This window comes from Panthera leo, chromosome F2, assembly GCF_018350215.1.
Source record: "Panthera leo isolate Ple1 chromosome F2, P.leo_Ple1_pat1.1, whole genome shotgun sequence".
Lineage (NCBI taxonomy): Eukaryota > Metazoa > Chordata > Mammalia > Carnivora > Felidae > Panthera > Panthera leo.
This window is the reverse complement of record NC_056695.1, coordinates 76,203,162-76,216,895: the sequence shown is the minus strand read 5'-3', so window position 1 is coordinate 76,216,895 and position 13,734 is coordinate 76,203,162. Positions and strand designations below refer to the sequence as shown.

Genomic DNA, 13,734 nt, shown 5'->3' with positions numbered 1-13,734 from the left:
CTTGCACTTCTGAGTTCCCAAGGAATGACAAGTCTTTTTTCAAGAGTTACAGATGCTCTGAAACTCTTAACAAAAAATACTACTTTTCTTTTTGCCAATAAATAGGATAATATTGCTGTTGATTATTTTTAAAAATCCTAAGCCCATCCTGTTCTTCCTAATTATTCTCAATTTCCATTCATCTACCTAAGGTAGCTTAAGACCAGGGGCTGATTACCCTGAAAGGGGTCACAGGGGTCACCCATCACCCCCACACTCCTAAAGAGGGTAACATGCCACATTCTTCTCCAAAGATGAGAACAGCCTATAATCCCAGCTGGTAGAGTTTTTAATAAAGCACTGACTGTTGGGGAGAGAAGACAGGCCTTGAATTTGGAATCCCCCCTCTGTGCCTCCTTTATCACCCACGTGGCTTTGGGCAAGACATTTAACTTCCCCAACCCTAAATTCTCATTTGTACAATAGGATCCTAATATCTCACTGAGTGGCCACGAGAACATGACATGACATATAGGAAAGTGCCCTGTGGAGAGTGGTTTCTCGTTAAATATCCTATCCCATCACTCTGGAAAGTTCGTTCTTCGACTGAGAGGAGATCTTTAGCATGTGACTCAGGAGCTACACACAGAACCAGTCTTCTCTCGTTGTTACCTGTAACTGCCCTTTGAACACCAGAAGACAAGGATAACTGAGGCAAGATGTTTTTTCAAATGCCAACTATCATACTTCTTCCCACCGGAAGGTTACAGTAATGACTTGGAAAAGATCAACGGTCACCCTCATTAGGAAAATTTACCAGGTCTCTAATCCAGTAAAGATTTACTTAGTGTGTACAATGTGCCAAAGACTGTGCTAGTGTCTAGACATCAGTTAAGAGACACGGTGTTTTCCCTAGAAGTTCATAATCTTCTGAGAAACAGATGTATACTAACTAATGACTGCATTATAGAGCTGTCTGCTAATAATTAAGTTCTCTATAAATTGCTAAATGAGTAAGAACGAAAACCACACAGGAGGCATCTTGGGTGGGTTCTCCACACCATGGCAATTTTTAAAAACTCGGTCTTGAGAACATTCATTCATTCATTCATTCATTCAGCAAACATTTATTAAAGACCTCCTATGTGCCAGATACACATCAGGTGCTGGGAATATAAAGGTGAATGTAAGTGAGGGATCCATACTGTCGGAGGTTAGAAGCTAATTTATGATCACTCTAGTTCAATGGGATAGTTGTCTTAAAGATTAACTTCAACTTTCTCACTTGCCACATGAATGAATTAACTATTTGAGGCGGTTACAGGATCCTACGCTTTCTAAGTTGGGTATCTTTCGGTGCACCCACTTAATCTAAAATCCTACAAGCAAACAAATTTCCTCGTTTAAAATTATGATTGCTTTCCCCTTCTCATGCTCCAAAGCTAAGCATGTTGTGATTAATCTTCAGGATTTCAAACGGGACCAACGGCCAATGTCTGGGAATATGCCAGATGCTGCAAGGCTATATTTAGAGGGAGTGGAAGTAAGAAATTAAATTCAAGTCAGGTGAGGAAACGAAGAGGGGTCAAAAGCACACGCCGTGAGGCAAGGAGGCTGTCTCCTCCTCACACCAGAGCCCAACACTGTTGGCTGTGCACAGCGTCCAGCTACTGAAGCTTTCACTCTAACACCGCGGAGGGCTTGTAAAATGCTAGGGGAGACATGGAAAATCCTTGCTCTTGGCTATGAACTTCAGTAAGTATTCCCAAGAGCAACAGATACAAATTAAGAGAGAAAGGTATAGTACATAATCTAAACTCTTCATGGAAGTAATTCAATTCGAGGAAGCAAGTGCACTCAGGATAGTACAGCTGACCCCTGAGCAACGTGAGGTAAGCAGCGTTGACCCCATGCAGTTGAAAATGTGTGTGTATAACATCTGACCACCCAAAAACCTAACTAATGGGGGCGCCTGGGTGGCTTGGTCGGTTGAGCGTTCGACTTCGGCTCAGGTCACGATCTCGCAATTCATGGGTTCGAGCCCCGTGTCGGGGCCTGTGCCGACAGCTCAGAGCCTGGAGCCTGCTTCAGATTCTGTGTCTCCCCCTCTCTCTCTTGCCCTCCCCTGCTTGCACTCTCTCTCTCTCTCTCTCTCTCAAAAATAAACATTACAAAAAATTCAAAACTCTAACTACTCATAAATAGCCTACTGCTGACCAGAAGTCTTACCAATAACAGAAAGAGTTGATTAGCACATACTTTGTATGTTGTGTGTATTATATACTGTACTCTTACGATAAAGTAACCCAGAGAAAAGAAGGTATCATGAAGAAAATCATAAGGAAGAGAAAATACACTTATAGTAATGTACTGTAATTATCAGGAAAATCCACACATGGCTGGACCCATGCAGTCCAAACCTGTGTTGGTCAAGCATCAGTTGTATTTCTTTTGTGCATGTGTCCTATTCCACCACCTACAGCACACTCTCAAAGCAGTCACGTGTGCAAGTTACTGCATGAACTTGATGAAACCGCCAGGGCCACACTCCAGGTAAATTCAAACCAAGACAGCAAACGTGGTCATCGGTTATTTGAAGGCAACACTGCCGCGTGGCAGAAAGGCAATCGCGTGGCAGAAAGGCAACCGTGTTGGAACCGCGGCCGCAGCGACAGTTAGTGCCTGGACGAGGGCCAGGCGAGGGGGGGCATCCGAACAGTGAAGGCCACCTTTCTCCTACAAGCTCTCCAGCCCTGTCTGCTCCTGAAAGCACACAAGTGTCCTTCTGCACGGCCCCTGTCCCATCATCCACTGCAGTGAATGGAAAGGGGGGTGAATTAACGCAAGACAGTACTTCTCAGAACAATCGTTACGATGCCTTTCCCATTTGTTCATTTATCAATAAAAATCAGAGCTACAAATAGAAAAAGAAACAAGGGCCTTAAATTTCTCCCTCCCTTTCCTCCCCTGGACTTGAGCCTTTCAAGAAATATTTACCTGTATTCATCTAATTTCATCCTAGAAATCATTTTTTAAAAAAATTATTTATTTTGAGTGAGAGAGAGAGCTTGTGTGAACACAAGCAGGGAAGGGGCAGAGAGCAAGGGGGAGAGAGACTCTCCAACAGGCTCCCCGCTGCCAACACAGAGCCTGATGCGGGACTCGGTCTCACGAACTGGGAGATCGTGACCTGAACCCAAATCGAGAGTCAGATACTTAACAGACTGAGCCACCCAGTCGCTCCTAATTTCATTCCAGACTGACTGGGGTGTACACACCGAGAGAGAGGACATGCGTCTCATTCACACAGCAGGAATTCAGTAGATCTTCTTGAGCGGAAAGGTGAAGTAATGCGTGGGAAGAAGGCAACAGCTCCTTCTGAAATGTGATTATGAAGCCACACAAGGACCTTGCCTGACTCATACCACATGGATGGTGCAGTGGGCCCAGGATCCGGGTTTTCCACACCCTCTGCCTGACAATTACGGCAGCACCATCCAGCCAGAACCACATTAATCCAAACCTGAGAGAACTCAACCAACGTAAGCTGAGCTGGAAAACCAAAGACACAGGCCCTACTAAGAGAAACTGAATAGCACTTTCTTCCCTTTGTAGTCTCTGCTATTTGCAAGGCACTCTGCATTTGTGGGAGAGCTTGAGGCATGATGATTACTGTCATTTGGTGGGAATACTGGGAAATAGGAACATGTCAGACTGTAAGGAAAACAAGGAGAAGAAGTGGAGGCCACGTCCTTCTCCAACTGAACAGCAAAATGGCGAAAGTACCGTGGGATTTATTTGTTAAGTATAATTCGCTGAGTTCCCAGGAGCCACTCTCTGCCAGGTACAGAGAGACAGAAGCTAACAGTCCCTGCCCCTCCAGAAGTCGTTGTGCAGGTGGGAAAGAGACACGTGATCGAGACACATGACCTCAGCAGTAACACTCAATACATCAGCTCCCACCTCCTCTGAATTCCCCTCATGAGAGCTGAGCTAGGTCTAGCAAGACAGACAGGAAGTACGAGATGAGATTCTAGGCAGAGAAAGCAGCACGAGGAAAGATCTGGAAGCCTGAGGGGACACAGCATATTCAGGGAATTATAAAAAGTTCAGTTCGCCCAGGGCGAAGACTGCTCTTTCCAGTGGCTGTGGACCAAGCTGCAGATGTTGTCTGTGGCCCAGAGAGTTAATGCAGACTTTTAGACACCGTGCAATGAGGTGCCGAGCACCCAGCAAGAAATTTCCCTGACTTAAAACATGAGAGCCCATCGGCTCTTGCTTTTAGCCTCGTCACCGCTTCTCTTTCCTTGACAACAGCTCCTGTATTTTTTCTTTAATACTTTCAGCCAGTAATAAGAAACATCTATCCACTACTTATTTTCCTTATTTATGTTAAACTCAGAGGTCAGAGGAAGAATCCCAGGCGGGGTTGCATTCTTATTAAAAAACTCCTCTGCCCTTCCCCTCCACCCAGTTTTCACGGATATATTTTCTTTCTCTTATGTTAAGTAAGTCTATGAACCATATCAAAGAATTATTGAATGGTAAGTGGAAAAACTAATTTGCATTAATATAAAAAAATTGGGAACTTTTGTTTTCTTTGCTGAAAAACATTTCAACTATGAATCCATATTCAGCAGCAGCCCTTCAGAGGAAACACTTGAGGGTGAAAACAACTCGGTATGTGGAAGTGATTATTTTTTAAATGATTGGGTTACTCAGAGGCAATCTGGAGTGGACTATGATCAAATGTTACTTTAAAGTCCTGTAAGAGCTCGATAGCGTGTCTCCTTGATCCTGGTCTTGAACCTTCCCACTGGCCCCAATTCATCTTCCCTATCTTAGCTGTAAGCTACCTGGTCTAAGAGATTATTTCTTTTTCATTTCTTATACTTCAAGTATCACATCTTATTTAGCACTCGATAAATGTTTGCTGAACTGAGGTGGAATGTTCAAGAACCACAACAAGGTAAGGGGGGCCACTGGTTACAACATGCAATGCTATGTGAGGATTGCGTCAATCACATGACACCTTTACTTACATAATCTCCGTAGGTCTCTTGTGTTGGGGGTGGCGGCGGAGGTCTGTACCCAGTTGGGGGCACTCCTCTTGCTCTGGGAGTGAGAAGCCCTCTTCCCCGACTCACTGGCCCTCGGGTGGAAAGGACTCCCCTGGAAGCCGGCGTCCCTCGTGGTACACCAACTCCAACTGGCCGGGCTGTGACTCCTCCCCTTCCCCTGTAAGCAAGAGGGTCAAGTTAGCAATCTTCATCATCGTCTCTACCATTCCATGGTTCACATGCATTTATACCTCAGAAAAATCAATGCCCCATATTTCTGTAAAAAGAAACAAGGAAACCACACACAAAGTAAAAACTAAAGCCAATGAGAAAGAGCTATCTACCAAAAGGAAGCCAAGTCACTTAGGCAGCTTATCCAGCAGCGATAAATATAATAACATCAAAGCATCCCCAAGACTCAATTTCTGGCTAAAATACAGAGTAGGAAGCTATGGACATCTGGGAAGGCTGCATCCACTCGGGACCCAGGCCGGGGTCACATCCAACCTCCATGCCAACACTATGAGCTGGGCTGCATTCTGCTTATCTATCAACAAGGAAACTGAGGCTGGAGAGATCTTCAAACTGAGAACACATAACTAGCAAAGCTAGGGACCAAAATATACATCAGAGTGCCATGAAAGAGAAAATTAAACGTACCTTGCCAAATAATGTATCTACCACAGAGTAATTTAAGATACCATTCTTTTTTTGTTAAACACCCTTCTCAAACTGAATAAACAGATATTTTCTGAAGTAGAATTCAACATGTGTATTTACGTATTTCTAACATAAAATATGAGATTTCAAGTCAGAGAGCAAGGAAGGAGGCTGTACCAAGAATAGCCCAAAAAAGCAAAAACCTGAGAAAATGTGCAAGGTCTATGAAGAAATGACAGAAAAATGAGGCTAAGACAGAGAATAAAAGATTTGGCCTCATCCATCTCCCACGGACAACATCCCCCAAATAAAGAGAACTGTCCTAGATAACATGGCTGCCTGCGCATCTCCTATCTCCTTCTTTAGTTTCATTGGGATAGCAAATACACTGCTAAAGACTTAACAGAGAAAATTAACAAAACCAAAAGCTGGTTCTTTGAAAGGTTCAATAAAATTGATAAACCTCTAGGTGTGCTAAACAAGAAAAATAAACAGTACCAGAAATGAAACAGGGTCATCACTACTGACCCCAAGGACATTAAAGGATACGAAAGGAAGATTAGAAACAATTTTAGGCTCAAGAAATGTGTTAACTTAGATGAAATGCACCAGTTCGTTGAGATATACAAATGACTAAATCCCACAAGTAGATAATTAAATAATCTGAAATATCTATTAAAGAACTTTAATAAAAGAGTAATAATCTTAAAAAAAAAAAGCACCAAACTCCAATGGAATTCACTGAATGAATTCTTTCATATATTAAAGAAAGAAAGAATATCAGTTCTCTACAATCTCTTCCAGAAAATAAAAATCAGAGGGAATACATCCTTAACTCCTTCTATGAAGCTGGTCATTAAAAGTGCCTCCTGAAAATTACTCCTGCATTACTACTCAGACACTGGGCCAACGGGGAGGACAGAAGTAACTGGTCTCTGCTTAGTCCTGAACCCTGGTGGGGACCTAGCAGAGGAGGCACCTCTCGAGATCTTTTTTCTAAGTCCCCTTCTGGGAGCCACAACTGGCCAAAGGGTTGGGTGGGGGGAACATGGGGGTCTAGAGAGGATGCCACAGGACTGGCTTAGCTGATTATCTAACCTCCCCAAGAAGAGATATGTCATCCAAGGGGGAACACGGATAAGGCTCTCTGATAACCAAAGCCATTAAAGACTTTAAGAAATGGGGGGGAGAAAAAAAACAACAACCCATAAATCATGATCTTTTCAAGAACAAAGGTGTACAATTCCTCAAAAATAGTAGCAAATTAAATCCAACAATATATCAAAAAATTATATACCATGACCAAATGGGATTTATTCCAGGTATGTAAGGCGAGTTCAACACTAGGAAACCAATGTGATCGACCACATCAACAAGGCTTAAAGAAAAAAAAAAATCATATAATCATAAAGAGCAGAAAAAGCATCTAACAAAATGCAATACCAATTCATGAAAAAAATCAGCAAAGTAGGAAGAAGAAAATTTCCTCAAGTTGAAAAAAAAATCTACAAAAACCTACAGCTACTATCATACTGAATGGTGACAAACTGAATACTTTCCCCTTAGGACTGGGAACAAGGCAAGGGTGGCCACCCTTACTACTCCTATTCAACGTGTACTGGAAGTCCTAATTCAATAAAAAGGAATAAAACTTGTAAGATTGTGGAAGAAGAAATAAAATTTTATTTACAGGTGACATAATTTCTATGTGAAAATCCCCAAAGAATCAACCATAACAAAATAAAACAAAGCAGCCAAAAACTCCTAGAGTTTATTTTTTTTATGTTTATTTATTTATTTTTGGGAAAGAGTGAGTACGTGCACATACATGTGAGCAGGGGAGAGGCAGAGAGAGGCAGAGAGAGAGAAGAGACAGAGACAGAGAGAGAATGAATGAATGAATGAATGAATCCGGGGCTTGATTCCATGACTGCGAGATCATGACCTGGGCTGAAATCAAGAGTCAGATGCTTAAATGACTGAGGCACTCAGGTACCCCCTCCTAGAGCTTATTAATAAGCATAAAAACAAGGTCTTGGAATACAAAGCTAGTAAGTCAACAATATATACTCATATATATTTTACAGTACTCATTTTTGCAAGGTATATCCTAAAATTGGAACAATACAGAGAAGATTAGCCCAGTCCCTGCTCGAGAATGACATACCAATTTGTGAAGTGTTTTAGATTTTCCTATGCATGTGTGCGGGCAAGGGGCCTATGGGAAATATCTATACCTTCCTATCAATTTTGCTGTGGACCCAAAATTGCTCTAAAACAGTAAAGTCTTTAAAAAAAATACATAATAACATTTATTAAAGCAACAAAAGAAATGGTTTAGTACATATCTAACAAAATATGCACAAGTGTTCTATGTAGAAAACCATAAAACTGTGATGAAATAAATCAAAGGAGAATAATCCCATGCGTAATCGTTGTTAGAGTCAATTCTTGCTAATTCTTCCCAGCTCGACCTACAGACTCAGTGTAATCCCAATCAAAATCCCAGAGAGCCACGCTGTAGACTGACAAACGTATTCTAGAGAATACGTAGAAAGGCAAGACCCAGAACAGACGACAAAATACCGAAGAACATGCTGGAGGACTCACAGTATCTGATTTTAAGACTTATTATAAAGCTGCGGTAATCAAGATAGTTAAGTATTGATGGACAAACAGACACACAGAACAACGGAACCAAAGACAGCCCTGACACCGATCCAAAGAAATGCAGTCAAGTGACTACTGACCAAGGAGCAGAGACAATTCAATGGAGAAACAAGTCTTTTCACCAAATGGTGCTAAAACAAATGCATATCCACAGGCCTCAAAAAAAAAAAAAAAATAAATAAATAAAAAATATAAAGAAGAAAGAAAAAATAAAAGAACCCAGACACATCCTTCACAAAAATTACCTCAAAATGGATTTTGCTTATTTTTTTAAATATAATGTATTGTCAAGTTAGCTGACATACAGTGTGTCAAGCATGCTCTTGGTAGGTTCCCGTGATTCATCGCTTACATATGACACCCAGTGCTCATCTCAACAAGTGCCCTCCTCAACGCCCATCACCCACTTTCCACCCCCCCTTTCCTCCCCCCCCCCCATCAACCCTCAGTTTGTTCTCTATATTTAAGAGTCTCTTATGGTTTGCCTTCCTCTCTGTTCAAAATGGATTTTACACCTAAATGTAAAGTATAAAACTTGTAGAAGGAAATTCAGAAGAAATCAATGTGGGTTTGGTTTGATGAGTTTTTGGATACCATATGAAAAGCATAATCTATGATATAATCTGTGGTAAATTGGACTTTCTTAAAATTAAAAACTTCTGTTCTGAGAAAGACACTGTTAAGAGATGAAAAGACAAATCACAGAAAGGGAGAAAATATTTGCAAAACATATACCTGATAAAAAACAACAACAACAACAACAAACCTGTATCCAAAATATATAAAGAACTTTTAAAGCTCAGTAAGAAAACCCAATTTAAAAATGGGTAAAAGAACAGACAGCCCTCTGAAGAAGTTATACAGATGGCAAATAGCCAAATGTTCTATATCATTTGTCATTAGGGAACTGAAAATTAAAACATATCTATTTGAATAATAAAATCAAAAAACTGAATACACCAACTGATGGTGAGGATGTGAAGGAAAGGTGCTCTCATGCATTGCTCATGGGCACACAGAAGAGGAAGACAGTTTGGCACTTTCTTACAAAGCTAAATGAGATCTTACCACACAATCTGGCAACTGTATTCCTAGGTACTTACCCACCTGATTTGAAAATTTACTTCCACACAAAAACCTGCACAGGAATGTTTATTGCAGCTTTATGCCCTTTAAGAGGAGAATCTACATTCATCAGTTAATGGACATTTGAGCTCTTTTCATAATTTGGCTATTGTTGATAGTGCTGCTATAAACATTGGGGTACCTGTGCCATTATGAATCAGCACTCCTTGTATCCTTTGGGTAAATTCCTAGCAGTGCTATTGCTGGGTCATAGGGTAAAAATTATAAACAGAGAGGGAGGCAAACCATAAGAGACTCGTAAATACACAGAACAAACTGGGGGTTGATGCAGGTAGGGAGGGCAGGGAAAATGGGTGATGGACATTGAGGGCACTTGGGATGAGCACTGGGTGTCGCATGTAAGTGATGAATCACGGGACTCCCAAAAGCCAAGAGCACGCTGTATATACACTGTATGTTAGCTAACTTGACAATAAATTATATACTAAAAACAAGTTTGATATTTTATAATTTTTTTTGATGGAAAAAGTACTAAAAAGAAAAATAAGAATCTTCTGGAGGAAAGCTCCTCTCTAGGAATTTTGCTTAACTTGTATGAACTCAAGTGAATCAATTAAAGGTTTTCCCTGACCCCCCGCTCCAAAAAAAAGGGGTGAATGGATAAGCAAGCTAGGGTGCATGCATACAATGGGAGTATTATTTGCAATAAAGAGAAATGAGCTCACAAACCAGGAAACAATATGGATGAATCTAAAATGTTTCTACATGAAAGAATCCAATCTCAAAAGGCTACATACCGTATGATTCCAATTATATGACATACTGGGAAAGAAAAAAACTACACTGATGAGTTAAAACAAATAATCAGTGGCGGACACAGGTTCAGGGGAAGAGGGAAGGTTGAACAGGTAAAGCAGTAGGAACACTTTACGGGGATGAAACTATTTTGTAGGATGCTGAAATGGTGGAGAGGTGACAAAGAATTTGTCAAAACCCACAAAACTTTGTATCACAAAGAGTGAACTTTAATGTATGCAAACTAAAAAAAAATATATATATATATATATATATTATTTAGGAAATTGAGGGTTTAGGATGGAATGCTAAATGTGACAAAACATGTGAACTATATTAAAAACATATAAAACACCCTCATGGGGGTGTCTGGTTGCTCAGTTGAGCATCAGATTCTTGATTTTGGCTCAGGTCATGATCTCACGATTTATGAGATCAAGCCCTGTGTCAGGCTACTCATGGAGCCTGCTTGGAATTCTCTCTCTCTCTCTCTCTCTCTCTCTCTCTGCCTCTTCCCTGTTCACTTGCTCTCTCTCTCTAAATAAACAAACTTAAAAAAAAAAAAAACAGAAAAAAAAACACCGTTCTGAAGTTGAGAGGAAAAATGAATTTAGAAACGAGTGAAGTTTCTAAGTTAAAGGCAAAAAAAGCTGTATGTAAGCACTGCTCTAGGTGACAGAGTTATTTCCCACGAGAAGGGGTGCAGGTGCACGTACGATTCTGAGACACTATGCATGTGCACTGGATGGACGATGATGGAAGCCACGCCGCGTTGGAGTGAAGGTTATAGATAAGCAAGGGGCAGAGGCTAGAGTGGGCAATAAAGGCAATGGATTAGAAGTGGACACGTTAGTATGAACTCTTGACTCATTTACTATAGATACAGACAGTGAATCGCAGAAATATGCACAGACGTGTATATACACGTGGCCTCGTAGCATACACGTTTCCTCGCTCTGACAGCTGAGAGGGCTTGGACGCAAGGACATCCCAGCAGCAGCAAGCAGAACCAGCACCCAGCTCTGGTCTCTGATACCGATCTCCAACAAAAGGAACCACGGCTCCTTGGAGAAATGGCCGATCCCGGTATGCAAGATGCTGCGGCAGCAACTTGCAGAGCAGAAAGTAAGGGTACTCGGGGCACCTGGGTGGGTCCCTCAGGTAAGCGTCTGATTCTTGATTGTGGCTCAGGTCATGATCTCACAGTTCCTGAGTTGAAGTCCCGCACTGGGCTCTGCGCTGACTGACAGTGTGAAGCCTGCCTGGGACTGTCTCCCTCCCTCCCTCCCTCTCTCTCCCCCCGCCCCCGCTTGTGATGCACACTCTCTCTCTCTCCCTCTCTCAAAATAAATAAATTTTAAGAAACTGTTAAAAAGTAGTAAGCAAGTACTCGAAAATAAGTAAATAAACAAATGCATAAATAACCAACAAAAAGAATAATGAGTGTATGTGAAAGGAGCAGGGAGGAGCCAACTGAAAGAGCTCTCAATGGCCAAAGCTGAAACAATCTGAGTTTAAAAAAAAAAAAAAAAAAAAAAAAAAAAAAAAAAGCAGTACTGGGTTTTAACCGGATGTATAAAATGTAGAAATATGCAAAAGTCTACACTGACATAAACAAATGACTGAAATAATAATGGGAGAGAAGAGAAACATCTTCCGATAATTTATGAAGATATCCCACCCTTCAAAGGGGGGCGGGGGAGGAGTAACTGTAAATGGGAAACCCTTCAAGTATGACCTCAGCCAGGTTACCAAGGCAACGTCGGCAGTACTACGTCATGTGGACAGTATGAACCCTCAACATGTGATGAAAATGACACTTCACCTTTGTGGTTTTTGTTCCCTGAAACCATAAGGCCAAGCTGATCTGGAGAAAAAATATTAAACCAACCCCGAACGAGGGACATCTTACCAAAAACCTGGCCAGTACTTCTCAAAACTTTAAGGTCATCGAAAAGATGCAAAATCTAAAAGACTTTTTCACTCTTAGGTAACTTGTATTATTCCTTTTATACATATTATAAATTAGGTCTTTTTTGTTCGTCCTAGGCCATAAAAATTGGCACACCAAAAGTGGTGGTCAAGAGAAAGGACACTGAAGTCAGATCTGAATTCAATTTCTGACTGTACCTACTGGCTCAACTTCTGTCTTCCAGCTAATATTCAAACTAATCAACAGTCTAAACTTTCCAAGCCAGTTTCCTCCACTGCCAAGTGAGTTACACAACCCGTTTCTTAGTGGTACAGTGCAGGAAAATGACCCAAGACACAGAAAGTACCTAACACATCCCCTACTCAATCAAGATCAACAATGTATATAAATTTCAATCACTCTGAACAACAATGATGATGACACTATAATTTCTATAGTCTTACTCATCTTTTTATATGCAGTGTATATCTAGAAAATGCTTCAATGTGATTAAAGAATAATTTCTACGTATAGCACATAATTTCTGTGTGATATTTCATTTAATCTGAGTATATTCAAACTAATTAAGCCTGCTGCTTCCTTAGCTAATACCCTATCCCTGCCATCCAAGTTAGCATATGGACCACAAAATATTCAGCATGTTTTCTGAATCTATGAATTTATGTTTTCCATCAAACTGAAAAACACAAATTTATATATTCAAGAAGCTCACAATTCTTTCCCAGCATCATCAACATTGTTTGTTTATGTGCCCTCGGAGTATATGGAATCATACTAAAATATCTGTAGCAGAATTTCAGGCAAGTCATTTGATGTATGTAGCTCTTGACACTTATCTATGGAAGATCCTTTGAAGAGTCCTTTTTTTAAAATATTTATTTATTTATCTATTTAAGTAATCTCTATATTCAACGTGGGGCTTGAACTCATGACCCCAAGATCAAGAGTGGCATATGCACTCCACTGATTGAGCCAGCCAGGTGCCCCTGAAGATTAGTTTTTAAGTATGACATTCCATGAGAATTGTGTGGTTTTAAGCCCTCACCCCCCCACCCCCCCAGCGAGAGGAAGGCATGAGGGAAAGAAGCGTACAAACCTAAGAGTCTGACCACGCTGCGGAGGACGCAAAAATGCTACAAATGAAGCTCCAGGGACAGATTAACAGCAGGACTGCTGACATGGGGACAAGGATGAGATCCTGATAATCAGTGGGGGCTTATTAATTTTCTACTAGAAAACTTGGTTCAAATTGGTAAAATCAGGTTGCTACACTGATCAGAATGAGGCTAACAAGAAAGCAGGAAGATCTCACAGCTGAACAGAAAGTTTCATGAGCAGAGGAACAGGTGTGATTGCCAACGGTTCTTTCTGTTTGCCTTCTTCAGCAGCGTGGCCCTGGTTTCTGGCTTGAAACTCAGATATGGAAATAGTCTAGAAAGGTTTGTCAACAGGTACCTTTGCGGGAAGAGTGCTTTGAAGGACTGAATACAAAGGTATGGATGAATCAGGAACTAATTATTTATAGATTCATAATCTATAGATGAACCTATA

General features: G+C 41.0%; 1 protein-coding gene and 1 non-coding gene across 3 annotated transcripts in view; one reads left to right on the top strand and one right to left on the bottom strand.

Moving 5' to 3' along the window:
* KHDRBS3 (KH RNA binding domain containing, signal transduction associated 3) overlaps positions 1-13,734 on the bottom strand; it is a 189,386-nt gene that overhangs the window by 63,183 nt on the left and 112,469 nt on the right. For both annotated transcript variants that reach the window (XR_006198064.1, XM_042923128.1), the window contains exon 6: positions 5,022-5,217. Coding sequence is in view for 1 of the 2 variants with exons in the window: in XM_042923128.1 (XP_042779062.1) it covers positions 5,022-5,217 (196 nt within the window). In the remaining variant the exon portion in view is untranslated. The remainder of the gene's footprint in view (positions 1-5,021; positions 5,218-13,734) is intronic.
* On the top strand, positions 7,790-7,892 carry LOC122211346. Its single transcript, XR_006198645.1, has one exon. It is a non-coding gene; the product is annotated as a U6 spliceosomal RNA (small nuclear RNA).